The sequence below is a fragment of the Dipodomys merriami genome, unplaced genomic scaffold (genome assembly GCF_024711535.1).
Source record: "Dipodomys merriami isolate MVZ:Mamm:240054 unplaced genomic scaffold, mDipMer1.0.p SCAF_10, whole genome shotgun sequence".
In the NCBI taxonomy this organism is placed as follows: Eukaryota; Metazoa; Chordata; class Mammalia; order Rodentia; family Heteromyidae; genus Dipodomys; species Dipodomys merriami.
In genome coordinates, this window is record NW_027202271.1 from 38,005,486 (window position 1) to 38,029,775 (window position 24,290).

General features: G+C 36.4%; 1 protein-coding gene across 4 annotated transcripts in view; it reads left to right on the forward strand.

Moving 5' to 3' along the window:
* Tmtc2 (transmembrane O-mannosyltransferase targeting cadherins 2) overlaps positions 1-24,290 on the forward strand; it is a 352,627-nt gene that overhangs the window by 190,998 nt on the left and 137,339 nt on the right. For all 4 annotated transcript variants that reach the window (XM_069989321.1, XM_069989349.1, XM_069989340.1 and 1 more), the window contains exon 4: positions 10,261-10,375. In XM_069989321.1, coding sequence (XP_069845422.1) covers positions 10,261-10,375 — 115 coding nt within the window. The remainder of the gene's footprint in view (positions 1-10,260; positions 10,376-24,290) is intronic.

A 24,290-nucleotide genomic window follows, 5' to 3' on the forward strand; every position in this document is an offset into this window, starting at 1 on the left:
CTGGTCTCACATAAAAGAAGCAAACAAACAAACAAAATCTCAGAAAGATACACTGCAGTGGTATAAAATACTGAGGAGCCATCTTTAAATACATGAAAAAACAAACACAAAAATTGGGTTACACATGTGAATATTCCAGTATGCATGTAGGTGCTCTAAAATGTCACAGGGGCTAACAATATTGTGGCTTTGCATTGTTATGATTTCATCAAAACACTCAATTAATCTGTTTTAAAGGACTTCCCTCTCCTTATTAATTTAGTTTCAGATCTATTTGAAGAAAGCAAAGATAGGAAAGAAAAAGTCATTTATTAAATTCTGTAATTAGATCTACAGGTAAGTGTACAGATTATGTCACTGAGTCATGCTCTTTAATTTCTTTCACTTAATATTTGAACCAGGCCTATTTTATCACTCATTTAGTATCACACCCTCTAGGGTGTGATTGCTTCAGAAAAACAAATTCTTCCAGTTTGGGAAAGACTGTTGTTTCCCTAGAGTCAATAAAAAGTGATTTTCATGTAATTAGTAATAAGTCAAGACTGCCCCCACTAAATATCTTAATAAAACATGGAGTAAAAAAATGTTGGGGAAAAAAAAACAAAGTAAAATGAACCAACAACAAAAACAATAACAACAACAAAACCCTACAAATTTATCTGTTCTAAAATTTCATGCAATTAGTGGCTGTTTAACCTTTCTGTCATCCCCTCATTCCACACTGAGATTAGAATGTTTTAAATAATTATCTTTCATGCTAAAATGTTATTTATTTAAATTATAGTTTAGGTAATACCTGAAGTCCAAGGATTCTACAGTGGTTAAAAAGAAATAGGCTTTGGAAGCAAAGATTCAGACATGTGTTAGCATTTTATTTAATCTTTTTGAGTGTCTCTTTGCTTGTTATATATATATATATTTTTTTTTTTTGAGCCATAGCATTACTTCTGGTTTTCTAGTGGTTTTATTGGAGATAAGAGTCTTACGGACTTTCCTGCCTGGGTTGTCTTTGAACCGCGATCCTCAGATCTCAGCCTCCTGAATAGCTAGGATTACAGGCGTGAGCCACCAGTGCCCAGCATGCATATATATAATTCTTATTAGATATATTAGGCACTAATATATTAATCACAAATAAATTACTTCTTCTCTGGCACAGAAAATTAGCAAAATTTTATTTTTGGTCTCCCTTTGAAAAATAGATATCTGATTTTAAACAAGTAACTCATAGTTGGAGAAAATATATATGAGGATTTTTCCTATTTATTAATTGAACTTTAATACTTCAATTTCATCAAATATTTATGAATTACTCAGAATTTTGATACAGAGTTAAAGAAAGTCCCAAGCTTAATACACACACATATGCACACACACACACCACGCATAATGACTATCATGTAATTAGTAAAATGACCAGACTGATCTTACTTATATATAGAAATGAAATTTGTTTTCATTTCTAAAAAGAACTACTCAGAAGGCAGAGATCTGAAGATTGCAGTTCAAACCAGCCTTGACAGGAAGGTCCTTCAAACTCTTACTTCCAATTAATTTGCAAAAAGCCAAAGGTGGAAATATGGTTCCAATGGTACAGTGTCAGACTTACATAAAAAAAGCTAAGTGAGAATGTGAGGTCCTAAGTTCAAGTACTGCTACTTACACCCACCCACCGACCCACCCACACCCCCCCACACACACACCCCAACAACAGCAACAAAAATCTCACATTTTTTTTTGTTCATCTTAAATTATATTTAGATAAGTAGCCAAGAGTTTGATAAGTACCCTTGCCAATTTTGGTAGCTGTGTTAGTTTATTGGTGAAATACAACTGCAACTATGACAGTTTAATGTGCTTAGTTAGTCATGTAGACCTGAGCTGTAAGGAGCTAGACTGATGCTAACAAATTTCATCTCTCATTTCAATAATTTGTCTGAGAGCAATATATGACACATCACAGACAATTACTATGTTTTTCATCAAAAATAGATATAAAATTTGATTAACTTTTTATCATAAAGTAAAAACAAAAACATACTTGTCTGTCTTTGATAACTTTGTGAAATGTCAGACATGAAATCACAATACTTCAAATTATTTTGAATTTCCTTTATGATATCTGAAAAGTATGTATTCAAATGAGGATATTAAGATAGACTGGGAAGATTTATTGCTGCAGATCACTTAGCTTTTGTAGCGGAAACTCACATTTGATTTTTCTCTTTGCAACAACTTTAGAGGAAGGGAATATTTAATTGTTCTGCTTTTTAAAGATCATAAAATAAACCCTGGAAGATTGTGGATTGAGTACAAGAGGACCTTTCGATGGGAATTAAGGTTGTTTCTCAGTAAGTGGTTGAACATCAGTGTCCCCACCATCTTTGAGTAACAAGCATTATTTGCTGGCATAAGTAGGGTTTGTTCTGTTTCCAAAACAATAAGAGGCAAATGTGACCTTAAAAATTATATTTCCCTGGAAATAACTATATTGCTTATTGTTTATTCTTCTGTGGTCTGGAAAACATAGCATGAATATGAATACCAAATAGCTTCATCTTGTGGCTGAGTATTATTTGTTCCTACTGTCTCTGACAGAATGACTAAAACTACATACCTATAATTGCAGGTATGAACCATCACTATTGGCTAGTTTTACTCTATATTTTATTTTTTGTTATTTTTATTCTATCTTGTATTTATATTTTATTTATTATTTATTTATTTTTATTCTTTTTATTCTTCTATCTTTTTGAAGACAGAAGTTTCTTACAAAATGAATTTGTATAACATGAGTTAAATGAATCCTCTGAGTATTTCAAAGAGAAAGCATTGCATTATTATTATTATTATTATTTTTGTCAGTTGTGGGGCTCAAACTCTGGGCATGGGCTCTTCAGCTCAAGGCTAGTGCTCTACCACTTGAGCCACAGTGCCACTTCTGGTTTTCTGACTGGTTTATTGGAGATAAGAGTCTCACGGACTTTCCTCCCCGGGCTGGCTTTGAACCGCGATCCTCAGATCTCAGCCTCCTGAGTAGCTAGGATTAAAGGCATGAGCCATCAGCGCCAGGCTGTTAAAATTTTAGAACAAATGAATTGCATGTTTTGAACTTCATATAAACATCTAATTATATGTGTGTGCATACCTTTTGCATGTCTTCTGTTAGATTTCTAATGCATGGACAACTTATTTAGGCTTCCTTAAAATTCTTTGGAAGATTTGAAGGATTTTATTTCGGTAACCATACTTCTAAAAGTCATTTCCTGCAATAGTCATGTCAATAAAATATATAGGCTTAAAATATAAAAATGTACATTACATTAAATGTTATGAAAACACATGAACTTGAGGTAGTCTAACACATAAGAACTAAAGTGGACATTTTAAGGTAATTCCAAACACCTGTTTTGAATTATCTTACCTCAAAAACTTAATGTTAACATTCTTCAAGCAGCATACAGCAAATCCCATCTCTTTGTTTTATTTTCTTTTATTTTTTTGTAGCACTGAAGTTTGAACACAGACTCTCCTGTTTCCTTGGCAGATGCTCTATCACTTGAACCACACCCTGAACTCTATTTGCCTCCATTTATATTCCAAGTAGGACTCAGATTGTGCTCCTCCCATGTAGTTGAGATTACAAAAGTGAATCAAAAATTTGGCTTGTTCATTTGAGATGATACCATTAACTTTCAGCCTGGGCTGGCACTGAACCATACATAACCCCATGAACCTCCTTGTCTCCACCTACCAAGTAGGTGAGATTACAGGAATGTGCCATCATACCCAGCCTTCACCTCTGTTTTTACTATTTATGAATTGTATGATACAGGATTTTGTTTTTTAGTTCTTGCATGTTTTTATAGTCCAATTGTGCTCCAGAATTTCTGTGTTATTTGTAGGACCTGTCTACTTGCACAGTAATCCACAAAGTCTATTGGAGATCATTTCCCCACTGTTGGCCAACACCAAGATACTTTGTATTAACTACTTGTTTACATGTTCTCTTAGGTATTTCTTGGGGAGTGGAATTGCTGGTCAATGCTTACCTTTGATTTAGTCAATTGAATTTGTTGACTTGACTCAAACCTGTCAGATGGACTAACAAAATGTCTGTCCAAGTGATATTCCTACCCAGAAGGCAAGGATCTTTTCTTAATACCCTCAAGAATGTTTGGTCTCATTTATTATTTTCTTCTTCTCCTTCTTCTCCTTCTTCTCCTTCTTCTTCTTCTTTCTTCTTCTTCTTCTTCCTTCTTCTTCTTCTTCCTTCTTCTTCTTCCTCTTCTTCTTCTTCTTCCTCTTCTTCTTCCTCTTCTTCTTCTTCTTTCTTCTGCAATTTTTACTATGGCAATCTGGGTATAAAAGATGTCTCATGGTTGTAGTTTGAATTTATCTGGGCTACAAGGAAATGTGTGTGTTGATCTATTAACTTAAAGGTTTAATATTTATTTTTGTTTCCTCTTTAGGTAGATTCCTGTTTCTGCCTCATAGCTTTTTTTTTATTGGATTGTTTTCTTTCTATTTTTATTCTAGAATGCCTTCTTTTAAAAAAATGTTTTAAGTATATTCTTCTAATGTATCATGTGTTTATATTTTTCCTTAGTGTCATTCAATCACTAGTAGCTCTTTATGTAGAAGACCTCAAGTTCCTTAATTGTTTCACCCTTTGAGTGTTACCTAGTTCCTTTTAAAATAGTCATCTTACATTTCAAAGATATTCTATATGTTCTTATTTGAGCTTTGATTTTTTTCACAATTAACTTTTTGGCTACCTAAAGTTTAATATGTATATGATATATCTAGTGCAAACACCTAGTTTTATTTTGCACTAATACTAGTATAAGTTTTATGAGATTCTTAATAAACGATGCTTGTTTTGGTTTTATAATGATACATGATCTCATCCACAAGCCTTGGAATATTCTTTTGTTTCTTTGAGATTTGGATGGAATATTTTCAAGTAGTAAGATCAGATTTTAAAATGGTAGTTTGGTAATATGATCAAAATTTTCAAGATAATAGGAAAATAAATCACAGAATCTGCTATACTTATTAATTCTTTCCATTAATTATATAGCAATAAAATATCTCAGCCTTCTATAGTGTGCTTTTTATGTTTTTCTTTAATGTATTTAACTTTAAACTGTCATGTAGCATTAACTGAAATCAAGTCCCAATATAGCTTTTTTTTTACTTTTTTATTATTGTAACAAAAAATGAATGATTTTATTGCAAAATTTATATTTTAGGTTATTCTCTACAGCCTTTTTTAATATTAGCATCTAGACATAAAAAAAAAGAAATAGCAATCACATTTGTATTTGGAAATTACAAATCTGGGATTGCTGACAACAGTTTTTACACCCAAAATTTATGATAATTATGTACTTAATCTTGGCAGTTCTTCACAAACCTGAAGTCCTTTTTTATTGGCACTATATTGGAGAACAGTTATTGATGGGGAAAAATACATTATGAAAGGGACTTGTTTTTGTATTTGAACATGATGAACTCTTCTAGATCAACATCCTTTGTCCAGAGACCACCCGGCCACATAACTAAGTTGCAACTAAGTTGCAGGCATTTAGCTGAATAATTTTTTTTTCAATGAAAGAGAACATTATTTCATGGAGAATCTGGAGCATCACTGTATGTGTTTACAGAATTTTGGCTTTGGTTGGGGGATTTCAAAGATAATGGAAAGAAGTTAGGGTTTCTCTAAGATTTTAAGTCACTTAGTAACAAGACTAAGTTTTTGGGGTTTTTGTTTGTTGTTTTTTTGGGGGGGTCCCATTGTGGGACCTGAACTCTGGGCCTGGGCGCTGTCCCTCAGCTCTTCAGCTCAAGGCTAGCGCGCTACCACTTGAGCCACAGTGCCACTTCTGGCTTTTTCCTTTTTGCTTATGTGATGCTGAGGAATTGAACCCAGGGCTTCAGGCATGCAAGGCAAGCGCTCTACCACTGAGCCACCTTCTCAGCCCCTAAGTTTTTGGCATTTTCTGAGTTCTATTGTAATCTTTCTTTTTCAAATTTAGATAGAATCATGAAGTGGTCTTGCTTTTTTTCATCTCATCATGCTTTCAGAGTAAATTTGCCTAGTATTGCATAAGACCTTTGGTCTCAGGGATGGGGAACCATTTTCTCCCATGGGCCATGGGGATAACCTCATTTGAAGGCCATAGAAAATTATCAATACAGCAGACAAACCTCCCACAACTGATGACAAGTATATGTCTTCTTCTCCATGCACCAAATGATTGGGGCGGGGGAGGGTCTTATAGGGCCAGTGAGATGATGTTCTCTATGCTTGCCAAGACAATGAAATAGTCTGAGAAGGAGGGTCAGATTAATTTCGAATATCAAGACTTGGTCTTTCTTTACTTTCGTTCTGTATTTCTGGTCTCATCCATAAGCAATTTAAATCAGTTGTAAAATAATGATTGCCTTGGAGGACTTTATTTTCTGTATGTCCAGACACTGTGGACAATCATAATGGAATAAGAGCTTGCCAGAAGACAGGAATCTTAGTTTCATGTTGCGCCTTCACCACAGTTAATCTTGCTCGTGATTAATTCCTGAAATGTATTCTTCTTTGAAATAACTATCTCCTCTGCTGTCCTTCTTACTGAATACCATCCTGATCTGCCTAGTGGATTACTACAGTTACCTCTTTTTCTCTCTCTCTCTCTCTGTGTATGTGTGTGTGTGTGTGTGTGTGTGTGTGTGTGTTTCAGTCAGTACCCACAGCAAAAAAGGCAACAGTGACCTTGTTAAGCTATAAATCACACCACAAAACTGAGAATTGTCACCTGTGAAGTTAATACCCTTTACCCTCCTTCCCCCACCCCATGTCATCCTGTGGCTCACCAGACCCTGTTATGGCAAACTTACTTACCTCTGTGTTTATCTCACCTTTCCCTTTCCCCTGAATAGCCTTGTTGTTGTTGTTGTTGTTGTTGTTGTTGTTGTAATTGATAGAAAATATCAAGTTCATTGCTGCTTACCTGCCATCAGCAATCTTTGCAAGGCTAGCACTTTATCCATTAATTTGTAGAATTGGCCTCTTTCCTTGTTTCTGTGATATGCTGTCTAAATTAGCCTGACATCACCTTATTTTGTCTTCTATTATTTACCCCTTTTTGAAGTTAATTCATGTATTTTATTGTTGATCCAAATTTCCTCATCCACTCTTCTCTCGTCCTCCTCTTAGATAGAGTTGGAATTTTACTGTGTTAACTTTTCATCGCTGTCATCAATGTCTAGTAGAAGAAGCAATTTAAAAGTAAGCAGATTTGTTTTGGCCCATTGGTGTGGAAGGTTTCAGCCCACAATTGGGTAGTTCTATTGATATGGGTCTGAACTTGCCTATCAAGGCAGGGACATTTGTCCAAGTAGCTCACTTCATGGTGGACAGGAAGCCAAGAAAGAAGAAAGGACCAGGGTTCTAAAATATCCTTCAAGAATGTGCTCTCTCCCCAGCAACTCAAATCTTTAATTTGGTTCCACCTCCCATAGTTTGACATCCTATCTCACCATTAGTTCATTTAATTTTGATTCTATTGGTGGATTATACTCTCGATTAGGTCAGAGTTCTCATGATGTAGTAAAGGTATCTGGAGCCACCCTTGTAGATGCACTGAGAAGTATGCTTTACCAATGTTCTCAGTCCTGTCAGATTGACAGTCAAAAGTAACAGTCACACTGGTAATTTGTCTTCTAATCAAATTCCTGGCCCATAACACAATTAATAAATATTTGTTTAATAATTTGTGATTGGATAATTGAGCAGCAATTCAATCAAGTGACATATATTCTAAATATGACTATGTACTGCTGACTGACCATGCACAAAGATGGCATGTTAGATTTTTATTTATTTAAGGCACCAGTGCTTACAAGGTCAGTTTTTAACCTCTGGAAATATGCCTCAAGATATAAATATTAACTAAGTCCTTGCTCCCCTCCCCCTGCATGTGGTCTCTAAGATTACGGTTTAGATGAAAGAACATTATCATGATTTCTTGGTGCTTAAATTAGTATTTCAATCCATTTCTCAGGAGTAATTTCCATGTAAATCTAGGTTCACTTACTAATCCTGTAATCAGAACAGAAGTTTGGGAGGGATGAAGTGGGTTGAAAACAAGCCTGAGTATTAGCAGTTTTTATTGAGGCATGTTTTATTAATTTAAGGGGGAGGAGTACTATATATAAAATACATTCATTAAATTATTCATTAAATTTGAAGCTCATTATTATCTATTTTTCCTATTTTTGCTGTTGAGAAGTTGATAGTATTTTGAAATGGTTCATTTTTCAATGTAAAGATGTGATTTTTTTTTATGGATTCATCATGCTATAATGTGATGCTATAGATTTGTCATCAATGACATAACAGGCTAACTAGAAGTTAGAAAAGGAATGGAAAGATCTAGTTTTGCATTAACAGTTCTGCTCTAACACTTAGATATTAAGAGAGAAAGCTCTTTTCTCTTTAAGGTCACAGTATGGCATTTTGAATTCAAGTCCTCCCACTTGCCAGTCAGGTACTCTACCACTTGAGCCTTGCTCCCAGCCCCTTAACTTGACAAATCCTTTAGTGCCTCTGGGCCTGTTTCCTCATGCATAGGATGCGTATAACAAGCTTCTTGTTTAGATCTGTGCTGAGAGCTCTGTGAGATGACATACTATGTGTGTGACAAGGCATGTGGTGTTGAAACATTAGTGTTCTCTATAGGTAATAAGGCCACAATCTAGATTGTATTGAACAGTATTTAATTAACCAGTATCTCAATAGTCTAAATTCCCAAGAGCATCACCCACGATAATTTTAAGTACAATTAGCAGATTTTTTAATAATGTTTTTTATTGTGAAAATACTGTACAGAGGGGTTACAATTTCAAGAACAAGGTAATGAGTACATTTCTTATCAAGCATTGTTGCCTCCTCCTTTGTTTCCCCTTACCATCCCTGCCCTCCCATTTCACCCCCTTCCCCGCCCCCCCATCCCCCTCCTGCCCCGCCAAAGTTGTAAAGTTAATTTTTCAACATAATGTCTTGTACATGGGTCCACCTGTATCCCTATTTAAACAATTTGTTTTTTTCCCTTCCCCTCCCCAAATTATACCAACATCAAATACAGTGAAAACAGGGGTTAGCAAATCAATTAGCAAATCTTTAAAAGTAATTTTCATGCTTTGAGCACACCCTGAAACATATAGCTCACAGAATTCACATCACAAATCTATGAGACACTTTTTCCCCATTTTACAGAGCAGTAAACTGAAGTGCAAGAGTATTCCATTATAGGACTGCAGGCAAATTGGAATGCATTAAAATGAATACCCCCAAACCTTTTTGCACTCTTCAAGTATATTCAATAATTAACCATATAAATATCATTGAACACATAGAAACCCTTCTCCCATGTCCATGTTCCTGCTAGGGAAAGTCCCCAGTTTCACAAATTAATACTTTTGGCTCCTTGTGGGAAGCAAAACAGATGGAAAAAGCAAGCACTCAAAAGCTAGACTTGTTTGGAAACCATTGAGAACCATGCTTTGTGAGCATTTATGGATGCTCTTTTTTTTTTAATACTGATAAATTATAACTATCCAGGGAACAAATGGAGAGCATATAAAAATACACAGTTTTCAACATGATTGAATGTTGACAAACTTTCCCCAAAGTGAGCTTAGAGTAAGAAGGAATAAGAAACTTGTATCTGAGTATACCATATATGCATAATCTTTATATGAAGGAAGATATGCTTCTAATATGGACAGATATCAAGGGAAGCTTGATATATAGCTTTGATCTTATTTATAATTTTTGCTTTTCATTTCTCCTTCTTCTGTGTCATTTATGATTATTTCCTACTTAAATGAAACTTTTATCTTAAGATGATTTCTTACTGTTTCTGGTCCAGTAAGTATACAATAATTTCAGACCATAAAAAACCCCTATGGAAAGTTGAAAGAACATGGAGTCTTTGTAGGTAATCTTAACATAGTATTGTTCTTGGCCCATTGATGAACTGTAAAGATATCAGCTTTGAGGCATACGAATTGCTTTATTTAGTTTTAGACTTTGATTATATTTAATCTCTCAGGTTGATGAAACATTGAAGTATGAATGCATTTTTTATTCTTTAATATGCTGAAGTTTTTTCTCCTCATGATACTTCCTGATGGCCTGATACTGTGTAGTATGTAATTGGATGGATGCCTAACTTGAATACTTTTTCTTCTTGCCAGCATGGGGTAACCTTGGAAATGTTCTCAAGAGTCAAAGCAAAATTTCTGAAGCTGAAAGCGCCTATAGAAATGCTTTGTACTACCGCAGCAACATGGCAGACATGCTGTACAACTTGTGAGTATGCCTTGTTTCCTATGGTTTCCTTGTCTTTTGAAACCTTAGATGAGGGACTGATTTAACTATTGATTTAGCTGCTAGAAATGGATATGATTTTTGCTTGTTTTTCTGAGATAGTCTTTTAACAAGTATTGTTCATTATGATGAGTATTCAGGTATACAAAACAAGCCTTTATTATGATACTTCCATAATTGATCATGGTTTTTAATGAACCTAGTTGGCTTTCTTAATAAAAATTGTTTGTGTTAAAGTGCATACAGAATGTGTGTCAGCCAGGGGAATCAACAAGTGGATTGTGGTGGGGAACGTTGTTCTTCTACTTCTTCATTCTTTTTTTTCTTTTTTTTTTCTTTCTTTTTTTTAACAAATATGATGATTATCAGCAAGTTTTGGGAAATGGTATCATTTGGAATATCCATGTGTATTGAATTAGAAAACCTTCAAGGTTGATAGTGATTTTGTTCTTGGAGTGGGAGGTGCTGCAAAGTTTTTGAGGTTTGAGTCGATAAATGCAAACACAATTCAGATCCTTTCCTTGTCTCTCATATTTATGAAAACATTTTTAACCTTCTCATAAATACTTAAACAGAAAAGAGAATTCTAACTCCCATAGCTGGGAAATTTCAGGATTGAATACATGTGGGTACAGTTGGAATCAGGAGCCTGTTGTTCTGGGACTTGTCTCCATTTGCTGGCTCTGGTATCATTTGAGTATGTTCCATTTTCTTTTGTTCTCTGTAGGAATGAGAAAGGTGAATTGTGTATCCTTATGCATTTAATATTCTTAGTCTTCTCAATCTTTTGAAGAAAAGAAAACCTTTTTTTGTCGTATTGTCTATATTCATTCTGGAAAAGAAATACCTCTTTTTCTTTATTTCAATGAAAATTTCTACATATTCCTTCTCCTCTGAATGATATTCTTGCATGCTTTGATACATTTACTGATTAATGGGATTTTTAATTTGATAAAAGTATCTTACTAGTTTATTACAGTAACCCATATTGTTTACTTTCTTTTGCTTGTGAAAGTAATGTCATAGGACCTCTGCCTTATAATTCCAGGTTTTTTTTCCAGGGCCCATTTCACATACATTTTGGGAAAAAGAAAAGTAAACAGAACAATCAACATTTCTTTCTCTTTTTTTTTTTATTGTGAAATACTGTACAGAGGGATTACAATTACATGGGCAAGATAGTGAGTACATTTCTTAGCAAGCATTGTAGCCTCCTCCTTTGTTTCCCCTTCCCATCCCGTCCCAGCCTCCCCCTGGCCCCCCACCTAACCCTCCCCCCCTGCCCCCCACCAAAGTTGTAAAGTTCGTTTGCGACATGACAACTTGTACTTCTCATTGTTGCAACGGGTCCACCTGTATCCTTATTTAAATGACTTGTTTTTCACCTTCCCCTCCACAAATTATACCGACATCAAATATAGTGAAAACAGGGGTTATCCTGTGGGGGAGGGACATACAAAGCAACAAAGAAATAATCTTATAAATGCATTAGAAACAAATGCATGAAAGAAAAAAAAACATTTAAATACATATCTTAGGGTTCATTTTCCTAACATCACCTTATCTGACCTTTTCTGCTTGACTCAGACATACACTAGATATTGCAAATAAGGGAAACCATGGGACCTATGTTTCTTTGGACCTGGCTTACTTCACTTAATATAATTTTTTCCAAGTCTTTCCATTTCCTAACAAATGGGGTAATGTCATTCTTTCTGATGGAGGCATAGAATTCCATTGTGTATATATACCACATTTTCTTGATCCATTCATCTACTGAGGGGCATCTGGGTTAGTTCCATGTCTTAGCTATGGTAAATAATGCTGCAATAAACATAGTTGTGCTGGTAGCTTTAGTGTGGTCTTGTTTGTAAACATTTGGGTAAATGCCCAAAAGTGGGATTGCTGGGTCATGGGGGAGCTCTATGTGAAGTCTTTTGAGGAACCTCCATACTACTTTCCAAATTGGTTGAACAAGTTTACACTCCCACCAACAATGAAGTAAGGTTCCCTTCTGTCCACATCCCCTCCAGCATCTGTTGTTATTAGAGTTCTTGATTTTTGCCATTCTAACTGGGGTGAGGTGGTATCTCAATGTTGTTTTGATTTGCATTTCTTTTATGGCTAGGGAGATCGAGCATTTCTTCATGTGTCTATTGGCCATCCTTCTTTCTTCTTCAGAGAAGTTTCTGTTTAAGTTTTTAGCCTATTTATTTATTGGGCAGTTGTTTCTTTGAGGATTTGTTGTTGGAGGATTTAATTTTTTGAGTTCCAAGTATATTTTAGGAGGGAGGGAGATCTGCTTTGAGTATCCCAAAAGAGGGAGATGGCTTTTTCCTCAAGTTTGGAGATGCTGTGATGAGGCTAGGTTCTGGGTAGAGTTGAGGCCTTTCAGCAAACAGCAGTATTTGCGGGGGGGGGGGGGGGGGGGGGAGGGGGGGGAAGGGGGGTGCTAGTTTGTGAGAAACTCACAGAGCCCAACCTGGAGCCACTCTCATGGTTTCTGTTTACTGAATTTCAATTGATTGTCAAGGCTGCTAAAGGAAGGGGCAGCCTCTGGCTCTGATTACCCAGTGAAGAAAGCCACTCCTAGGGCTGGCGCCCGAGCTGGGTGACTATTCCCTGGGTGGAGCTGTGTCTGGCAGGTCAGGTTAAGTTCTTGTGACCTGCTAAATGACTCTAGTTTTCTTCCAAGGCCTGCTTTGGAGCTAGCAGCTCCGCTGAGCTTTGTCAGTATCCAAGATGGAGATCTCCGGTACTGGGGGGGGGGGGGGGGTGGGGAGGGAGGGGTGGCCTTCCCTGCTCTGCTCCGTGAGGAGTGAGGACATCAGGCTTCTACTCACACCGAGTCTTGGTTCCTGGGTCGTCTCTGGTCTGCGAACTTCAGGATGAAGATGTCGGCTCCTTGTCGGTTCTTGCTGGTGTTGAGTAGAGTCTGCTCACCCGCCGCATCTGGCTCCTTCGTCCCGGACTCTCTGGCAAGTGCTCAGATCTGTCTCCTTGCCTGGATTTTCCCTCTCTGGCCTGACTTTCTGTCCTGTGATGGCACACTTGGTGTGATTCTCTGGCTTAGGACTGTTCACTGGAACTCTAAAACTGCTTTCTCTGCGAGAGCTTGTTTAGCCTCCAGCTTCTCCTCCGCCATCTTCCCCGTCAACATCTCTTTAGTGAACTTACTCTCTCTCTCTCTCTCTCTGTTTCTCTCTCTCCCTCTCTTGCTCTCCCTTTTTCTCATGTAAATTTACGTTTTAAAAAGAAATTTTTCAGTGGGCTGGGAAGGTGGCTCAGTGGTAGAGCGCTTGCCTTGCATGCAGGAGGCCCTGGATTCGATTCCTCAGCACCACATAAGCAGAAAAAGCTGGAAGTGGTACTATGGCTCAAATGGTAGAGTGCTAACCTTGAGCTAGGGGACAGCTCCCAGGCCCAGAGTTCAGGCCCCACAACCGACAATAATTAATTAATTAATTAATTAATTACTTCAGTGCTGGTGATCATATCTAGGACTCAGTGCTAATAGGCAAGCCTTCTACCACAGCTATTCACAGGACCCTTTGGAAGTTGTTTATTATTTAATGAGATTATAAATTACTTCATTTTACTTGTAATTTAAAGTGTTCAGATTGCAATTTTGTTACTGGATGCCATTATAAATTATAAAATCATATAGACTTGTTTTAACAGCTCTGATGTTGATTTTTCTTTTGTATAATAAATTTTTAGAATCAAACAATTGATCCATTGTTCAATGAATTACACTGGCAGATTTTATAAATAGACACTTGGCTTTCAACCTTTCTGTATGAATCACCTGAAGTGGAATTGATTTTCTTTTTGGATAAAAAAATAGTTGATGTCCTTTCATTATTGTTATAGATTTGTCTCAATAAGTTTCTTCCAAGTGATATTTAAATCGGTAATTCAATAGAACATTGACTGTTTTATTAGACTTTAAGTTTCAGAAGGCAGATCATAAATTAAATGGGTAAAATCAATTCTTGATTATTTTACCTGATGAAGAGATCATTTCCTTGGTTAGTAGAGATTTTTGCCTCCATAAGTCTTGTTCTAGGTTGTAAGAATCTTATTAAGGGCTGGAAAGGTCGCTCAGTGGTAGAGTGCTTGCCTCACATGTATGAGGCCCTGGATTTGTTTCCTCTGCACCACATACACAGAAAAAGCCAGAATTGGCTCTATGGCTCAAGTGGTAGAGGGCTAGCCTTGAGCTGAAGAGCTGAGGGACAGTGCCCAAGCCCAGAGTTCAAGTCTCATGACTGACAAAAAAAAAAAAAAAAAGAATCTCACTAAGTATCTAATCTGAGGGATATATAAAATAAACTAATAAGCTTAGGGGAAAATTTTTACAAACCAGGCAGTAATGCATAAATCCAAGGGATAGTTCTCTGCAAGATCAGCACTTCTGACAAGATCACTGTTGAATGAGATTTAGTTCAAGATTTTGTGGGTTTGTATAATATTACAATTTACTTACAAAAATTAACTTTAAATATCAAAAGGAAAATAGTATGATTAGCTCTACATATGCTAAAAAGTCATTTGATTGGCCTGTTCCTCAGAAAGTAAAATTTAGGTCAAATGCCTGTAACTCACGACTATAATCCTAGGTAATTAGGAGGCTGAGATTAGAGGATTGCAGTTCAAAGCCAGCCCAGGAAACAGAGCTTTGTCTCAAGTAGCACATGCCCATATATACACATAATAGATACACACATACATACACACACCTAGCCTTTATTGCAAAATTGTTTTGTGTGTGGGGTGTGTGTGTGTGTATGTGTGTGTGTGTGTGTGTGTGTGTGTGTGAGTGTTTTGTGTGTGCTGGTCTTGGGACTTGATCTCAGGGCCTGAGTGTTGTCCTTGAGCTTTTGTGCTCTAGGGTAGCATGCTACCACTTGAGCTTCATTTTCTGGTTCTGAAGAATCTCACAGATTTTCCTGCCTGGTCTGTTTTTGAAACAATGTCTTCTGATCTCAGCATCCTAAGTAGCTAGGATTACACGTGTGAGCCACCTGTGGCTATGCAAGGCAAAGTTTTTGTTTTTGTTTTTGTTTTTTAAAGTGATATTAGTGATTATTTGAAACTAGGTCTTAAGTAATCATGCTTAATGATTTCATCAATCACAAAAGCATTTACTCATGTAAATTCTTCAATTTATGCTAGCATCACATTACCTATTCTTGACTTTCATCCAAACTCTGTTTTTAAAAAATTATATGTCTGTTGTTTCTAAGCATAGGTATATTACCGCCTGGATGTCTGAAGGATGTTTTGAGGGGAAATGAGAAATGATTTTTGTGGAGAAGCTGCCGTCAAAGTACATTTTGGTTAATTAAAAAAATATAGTAGAAGATGAATCATCTCCTATTTCAGTTTTATTTAGTTATGTATCATGTACTTATATGGGTAAAATTATTTATTCTATGTAGCATTCATTGAGATTCTGTTAGTTTCTACAAGTGGTCTGAGGGCCAAAGCTGAGTCTGTTCAAGTGATTGTTATTCAGTGGACTGGTAGCGCCTGGCTTACATAAACACAATCACACAGGAAGCTGAGAAGATCTCTTTGAACCAGTATTTTCATGGGATTTCCCTAATTCTATTGTCATCGACATTAGTAAGAATCGAAGTCCAAGCATATTCCATGGAAATCAGGAAATTATTTGATGAACATATCTACTAGTATGTGGAACACATTTAAACTGTGTGAGCAGCATGCAAGGTGTACCTGATGACTTTTATAATGGCATTTGTCTAATACTTCTGGTGCTATGAAGTCCCTTCTTCTCTAGAAAATGCTGGAATAAGTGTGATTTTTGGTTCCCTCTGCAATTCTCTTATAGACTCAAGTCTCATAATCTCTTCTTTCATGCACGTTTTCCTCACTTATCATCATTATTTGCATGAATCTGGTCAGACCAGCTACACTTTGTACCTACTAGTTTAAAGGCCATTTTTCTTCTGCAATTCCTGTTTTTTCATCTATGTTCTATGTTCTCTGAGTTGATGTTAGAGTTTACCTATTTAAGAGAAAACTGTTCTGGCTATTCTTTTAGCCCCAATTCTTACAATACATAGTACAAATATTCCTCGTTTCCTCAGTTTCTTTGAGAAAATGATCAACCATGCAGTTCAATCAAGACTCATTTCATGTCTCTTATTTATTTGTCAGTATGAACACATTTTCAAATACACATGTTGGAAGTAAAGATTCATTAATACATGCCACAAATATTAAGTTCTCAGAGTATCAATTATTATATGAACAGGTGAAAACTGGCTCACATAGTACAGTGTAGTCGTTCATGCTAATAGGCTAACGTCTGGATTTTAAAAATTAATTTTAAATAAGTAGGTGACATTTTTTCTAAGAGATATGTTTGTATTCTTATGGAAAAAAAAAAAACAGAATTACACTGAGCCTAGATCCAAAGAAGGTAAAAAGGCAAAAATAAGTCATATCCAAGAGGCAAGCAAGGTAGTTTGGGGCAAAAATAATACATTATGTTTTATGTTCATAATTTTGAGATGCATTCTGCCTACCTACCACCTAACTGAAAGTTTCATCTATAGCTGATGAAACCAATTGGATCTAGAGGGTATGGTTTTTGATGTCACAATTACATAATTATACAAGTTAAAAGTAAACTGAATGAATGTGTGTTTGTGTATGGTGAATGAAGATAAATGAAAGAAGGATGGTGGATGGAGGCAAGAGGAATATTTAAGGAGCTTGGCAGAGAAAGTACAGTTCCAAAGTATAGTCAAGGAAAAGGGGAGGAAATCCTTGATGTGTGATGGCATGGGAGCTGTTGTACAGGTAAAAGGGAGAAACCATCAAACACTGTAGAGAAGTCGAGTGTATAGAGAAACCTTTCATGGCTATGGGAAAACAAAACAAAACAAAACAACCCAGTGGCATCAGTCCTGGGACTGAAGACCTGGAAATACTCATTCCATGCATATAGTATTCAGAAAACAGCACTGTGCTGTCATAACACTATGACATATCTTACAGGGACATAATAACCAAAGCAATGGGAGTCACCCTAGAAGCATCTTGGTAGGTGAGGATGTAAAGTGTTTTTGTTTTGATTGTTGATGCTCAGCAGTTATTTATTTATTTTTTTCTTTTCTGGTTCTAGGACTTGAACTCAGGCCCTGAGCACTGTCCCTGAGCATCCTTTGCTCAAGATTAGTGCTCTACCACTTGAGCCACAATGCCACTTCCAGCTTTTTCTGAGTAGTTCATTGGAGATAAGAGTAGCTAGAATTACAGGTACCCGGCTAGCAAATACTTCTGAGTAGAACTAAATCAAATAACATACTTCATAGTCATTCAGTTTGCAGCCATAGCAACGACATATTATAGTACTGTTGTTTGGTGTCTCCTTTTCCAGCAAACCTCCAACTATAAATATACACATACAAATATAAATATACAAAACAATACAAATACACAAATACAAAGTAGCATTTATGGAAATCAGAATCCTCTTAGGAATTGGAGCCTGTCAAGGAAAAGGAGACTGAAGTTTTCCTAAGCTCATTTGTACTATGAGTTACCTATTACAAAGGTTGCTACAAAATGGCACCACGTGGATCCTGGTTTTCTTTTTTTCTTTTTTCTTTTTTTCTTTTTTTTTTTTTTGGTTGGTCATGGGGACTTGAACTCTGGGCCTAGGAGCTGTCCCTCAGCTCTTCAGCTCAAGGCTAGTGCTCTACCATTTGAGCCATAGTGCCACATCCAGTTTTCTGATAGAGGTAAATCTCATGGATTTTCTTGCCCAGACTAGGCTGGCTTTGAACCATGATCCTCAGATCTCAGCCTCCTTAATAATTACAATTACAGGTATAAGCCACTAGTTCTTGGCTTGGGTCCTGGTTTTTTAGGTAGCAATATCTATTCAATACTCTGTTGAGTTGATGAGATACATGTTTTCCTGAAATCTCATTAAAAGATCTTTAATTTCTATACTCATTTTTATCCATAGAACCATAGATAAAATGGAGGACATGTAGTTTATAAAGAAGTTCATAATGACATCCCGTTTCAATGCTACTGGTTTGGTTTAACTTTAAAACTGATTGAAAGTTGCTTAAATGGCCAGAAGCTGTTTTGCAGTTATTGTTCCTAAAATTATGTTCACATGGACAATGCAGGCGGATGTGCAACATAATTTCAAGTAAATTAACTTGTTTCCTCTGAAGGAGGCTTTTACAGTATAAAAGAGTGTCTTTTGTCCCTCTGCTCCTGAAGAAAAATGAACAGATGTACATTCGTTACTTGCATAGTTCCAATCAGTCCTCTGCAGATTTCCAATTACTATGACTTAAGAATTACTTTCTAGACACTCTAGAAATTATAGTAATAGTGTCATCCACTTAATTTATTTTCTTTGCTATACAGACACAACTAAGGATTTGCTTATATGATGGAAAAGTTGTTTACATTATCATTGACTTTGGAGTAAGTACATCTGGATATTTAGATGATAATGAATTTTAAATATGAATATGTCATCTGCTGCTTATTTTTATCATATATTATTGTTGTTACAAAATAGCATGTTAATTTGGTGGCTGAATTATATCTCCGATCACTTGCTTCTTTCAATTAAATTCTTCAATTGAATGGGCTTAGTTTCATTCTGATAAGGGCTCCAAGCCAGCCCTATTTATATAGCACCCCTTTGCCACTTTTCCTCTGGGACCCCTTATTAGCTTATTACCTGAAGGCTTAGATGCCAGTAATCCTAGCAGCTGTTCTGCTCCTAAGAAGCAGAGGATGAGAAAAAGCCCACAGATCATGTGAAGAAGGAGAGTCATGTTCAGCTTTGGTATTAAAAGTACACCTCATTATTCCTGTGGAGAGATGCAGGCAAGCATTTTCTGAGACAGTACAAATTCTAGGTTAGGTGAATGATTCAGGCTATTGTGAACTTTAAATAGAGATTGGGCTTTACCAACAGTTGTAGTCTCTAAATAACCGTCTTTGTTTAAAAAGTAATTTTATGTTTTTGTATGTCTACTGAACATTTGCTTGTTAGAAGGAAAAAGTCTCTAAAATCTTCAAAGCCCAGCGTCAGTGGTTAGTGCCAGCCTGCCAGGCAGAGTGTGTCTTCAATCTCCTGTAACTTCAGAGTCAAACTTTGATCAAAAGCAACAACAGAAGGCTTAGAAAGACAAACAAGTCAGCCAGTTCTTCTGTCCTGTTTTTTTTCCTCTTTTTAAATGTGAATTCCTCATGGCTGAGAAATTTTTTTCTGAGACAAGACCACTCTCTTTATTAAACACAAAGATGGATTGAAAGAAAAGAGAATAAAAGTGCTGTTGAAAGTATTCACCTGTTATCTCAGTTATTCCTAAGGGAGTAAGATTGCCAGTCTTCCAATACTGTGTACACTTTCCTCCTGTTTTTTTAAATATCAGTTCTCTATATTTAGCCACAAGGTGCCTGCTCCTTTCACAGCCAGAGCCTTCAGTGATGAAGGGAGGTGCATTGATCTTTGCTTTCTCTCTTTAACCTCTAAGCTGGTTGAATGAACACCAAAATTAAACAAGCAAATGCACTTCTAGAAATAGTGTTACAAATGTTTTCTTCTATTCTTGAAGACTACTTTAGGAAAAGTCTGTGAATAAATGATTGTTTCTAGGTTAGTATATATATGTGTATGTATATATAATTCATAATTCATAATTCATATGTATATATAATTCTGAGATGGGGGAGGAATAGTCAGAATTTTCTTTTTTGGAATTCACTTTACCTATTTTTAAGTTAGAAACTGCTTGTATGACCTAACACCTATTCCTACTGGTCCCGGAGATACATGATACCTCTAGCCCTTTTGTAATTTACTGCTTCAACTGCAGACTTTTGTTGCAGCACTGCTGTTAAGGGACAAAGAAAACACCCACTTTGTTGAACATTTATGTTTAAAGTGAGTACATTGCACTAAATCATTGTATGCCTGGAGGGACTCTCTCTAACACAAATTATAACCATATCTGTGATGGAATTTGGCTATGATGGAGCTAGGTTGTGGTTTTTTTTCTTCTCTTTTTTTCCCTCCCCTCCCTCCCCTCCCTCCCTCCCTCCCTCCCTCCCTCCCTCCCTCCCTCCCTCCCTCCCTCCCTCCCTTCCTTCCTTCCTTCCTTCCTTCCTTCCTTCCTTCCTTCCTTCCTTCCTTCCTTCCTTCCTTTGTATTTACTTGAGTGTGCTGATTCCTGGAAAGTTCACAAATGTTGGTTATTCTTTATTTTGTTTGTTGTTTAGTTTCATCCTGCCTGAATAATGAATGCTTTAGGTTTCTCACTATGGATTTTCATGTATTCATACTACATCATAATATGCTCTTCCTCTCAGCTTAGGACCACTTTTTTTCCTTTTTTTTTTAAAAGTATTGTTGTAGAGATGATATACAGAGGGGTCAGGTACATGAATCAGGTAATGAGTACAATTCCTTTTGAATCATGCTCCCTTCCCTCACTCTTTCCCAGTTTTTCCCTCCTGTCCCCACCCACTAGGTGTGCAATTCATTTTCCACATGGTACTTGGTGGATACTACTACAGTGGCAATTTCGAAACTTCCTTCAAATAAATAAATAAATAAACCAGCAATCTAAGTTTTTTTGGTCCAGATAGGCTTTTGACTTATGCCTTAGAAGATTCTCTGTAGTGACTATATACCAATAGTTATTTTTCTTTCAAGAATTCACATAAAAACGTAACATCCATGTTGCATAGTTACTGTCAGTAGCAAAATTAAGCAGTAAATGTTTATGTAAGTTTAAATTAAATCATTGGTGGTTTAATTTGTGTTAAATGCTTTTCATGTTTTAATTTTACTTGTTGGAAATCAAAGAACTCTCCTAAAGAATGACCAAAACAAAGAAACGAGAGAGATTTGACTATGATTAAAGCACACACACACACTTTTACCAGTACTGTATTTATTTATTTAGTTAATATATTTTTTTTATTGCAAAGATACTGTACAGATGGGTTACAGTTATATAAGTAAGGTAATGAGTACATTTACTATGAAGCATTTTTACCTCCTCCTTTGTTTTTCCCCTACCATCCCTTCCCTCCTCACCTCCCCAAATCCTTCCTCCCCCCCAAGTTGTAAAATTTATTTTCTTTTATTATTGTAAAAATAGTGTACAGAGGGGTTACAGTTACATGAGTAAGGTAATGAGTACATTTCCTATCAAGTATTGTTCCTCCTTTGTTTATCCTCTACCATTTCTTCCCACCCCATCTCCCCAACTCTTCCCTCCTCCCCCAAGTTGTAAAGTTCATTTTCAACATAGTGTCTTGTATATCTCATTGTTACAGTGGGTCAACCTGTATCCCTATTTAAGCGTTTTGTTTTTCCCCTTTTCCTCCCCAAATTAGAAAAGTATATATACAAGATACAGGGCACCAGAATCAAATACAGTGAAAACAGGGGTTATACCATGGGGGAAGAACATACAAAAGAAACAAAAAAAGATATAGTACATTATAAGTACATTAAAAACAACAGCAAGAGCAAGAAAGATAAAATCTTTGTGTCCCTATCTTGGGGTTCATTTCACTTAGCATCATCTTATATAGTCTTATGTACATAGCTTTTGTCCTTTCCTGCTTGTCCTAGACATATGCTAGTTATTGCAAATAAGGGAAACCATAGGACCTATTTTTCTTTTGGCCTGGCTTACTTCACTCAATACAATTTTTTCCAAGACTTTCTGTTTCCTAACAAATGGGGCAGTGTCATTCTTTCTGATGTATACATAGAATTCCATTTTATTTATATGTATATATATTACATTATATATTATAGTTATACATATCTCACAATATATATTATATGTGTATCTCACATTTTCTTGATCCATTCATCTACTGAGGGGCATCTGGGTTGGTTTCATATCTTAGCTATGGTGAATAATGCTGCAATAAACATAGTCGTGCTGGTAGCTTTAGTGTGGTCTTGTTTGTGATCATTCGGATAAGTGCCCAAAAGTGGGATTGCTGGGTCGTAGGGAAGCTCTATGTGGAGTCTTTTGAGGAACCTCCATACTACTTTCCAAAGTGGTTGAACAAGTTTATACTCCCACCAACAATGCAGTAGGGTTCCCTTCTGTCCACATCCCCTCCAGCATCTGTTGTTATTAGAGTTCTTGATTCTAGCCATTCTAACTGGGGTGAGGTGGTATCTCAATGTTGTTTTGACTTGCATTTCTTTTATGGCTAGGAAGGTTGAGCATTTCTTCATGTGTCTATTGGCCATTTTTGTTTCCTCTTCAGAGAAGTTTCTCTTTAAGTCTTTAGCCTACTTATTAATCAGGCAGATGTTTTCTTTGAGGATTTGTTGTTGGGAGATTTAATTTTTTGTGTTCTAAGTATATTTTAGATATGAACCCTTGTCTGTTGTATGGCTATTTAAGATCTTCTCCCAATCTGTGGGCTTTCTATTGATCTTGCTAGCTATGTCCTTTGCCATGCAGAAGCTCTTCAGTTTCATGCAATCCCACTTGTCCAACCTTTCTTTGATTTGTTGCCAGCACTGTACTTATTATCACAGGGAAAGAAAGAAATTTCCATTTACAACAATTTTATTCTCAATATTCATGTGCCTTGGAGACACCTTGTTGAAATCCTTTGCAATATGGACTTTGACATTATGTGAACTTGGGTTCAAATCTTCCATTTATTCCATTTATTAATCCTGTGTCTGACTTTGGGCAAATTGTTGATTTTTGTACATTATCTATAACATTAGGTTAGTATTATCCTTGAAAACTAAATCAAGTTTACTTAGAAAGTTTCAATTCTTACACATTAATAAAAGCTGAGTTTTTTTTTGTTTGTTTTTTGTTTTTTGTTAGTCGTGGGGCTTGAACTCTGGGTCTAAGTGCTGTCCTTCAGCTCTTCAGCTTAAGGCTAGCGCTCTAGCACTTGTGCTACAGCACCACTTCTGGTTTTCTGATGGTTTATTGGAGATAAGAGTTTAATGGACTTTCCTGCCCAGGCTGGTTTTGAACCATGATCCTCAGATCTCAGCCTCCTGAGTTGCTAGGATTACAGGCATGAGCCACTGGCACTCAGCTAAAAGCTGAGTAGATGTTAAAATTCTTTTATTTTTAAATGTTTCTAGCTGTGCCTTTATGGAGATATGCTTGCATTCACTGGCCAGTATTTCTACAAAATGAAGTTTGTTTAGTTCCCAACAGATATGGATGAACACATGCACTTTTAAGTGAAACATGATGGATGCAATACACTTTTTGGTAAAAACAGATGCCGATCTTGCCATTTAAGCCAAATAAAAACACATGGTGAAGAGCAGGAAAAGGAGATTTCTTCTATGGCACAGGCATGCCATGGGAATATAGAACATGGGCCCACCATCAGCCCTCTTTGGGGCAGAGACATGAACTATACATTTAAATAGACTTGGAGCTGGGGCAGGGGAAGGGAGGTATACCTATTAATTACACATTATTACAGTCTCTGTTTTGGGAGATGCTCCAGAAAGGTAATTGCTTGTCCCATCACTAGTTTGGATAATCATATACTGTTGCATAGTCGGTGGTCTGTCCTTAGGAGGCTCTGTTGTTCCTTAGGGGTGCTTTTTGGTTTCTTGTCTTATTGATGGTATCCACCACCAGGTCCTTCCCATATTTTCTGGTGACTGTTTGAAGTGACTGCTGAGAAAATGACTTGGGCAGAGACACATACAAAATGAAGCAGCACTGCCAAGATGCTTCTGCTTTTAGTTAATCCATGGACCTAGTCTAACTGGCTTCTAAACACCTCTTACATTAAAGGATACAACTTATAAACACTTGGTGCAAGTAAGGAATGCTATTCACTGTGGAGAACATTT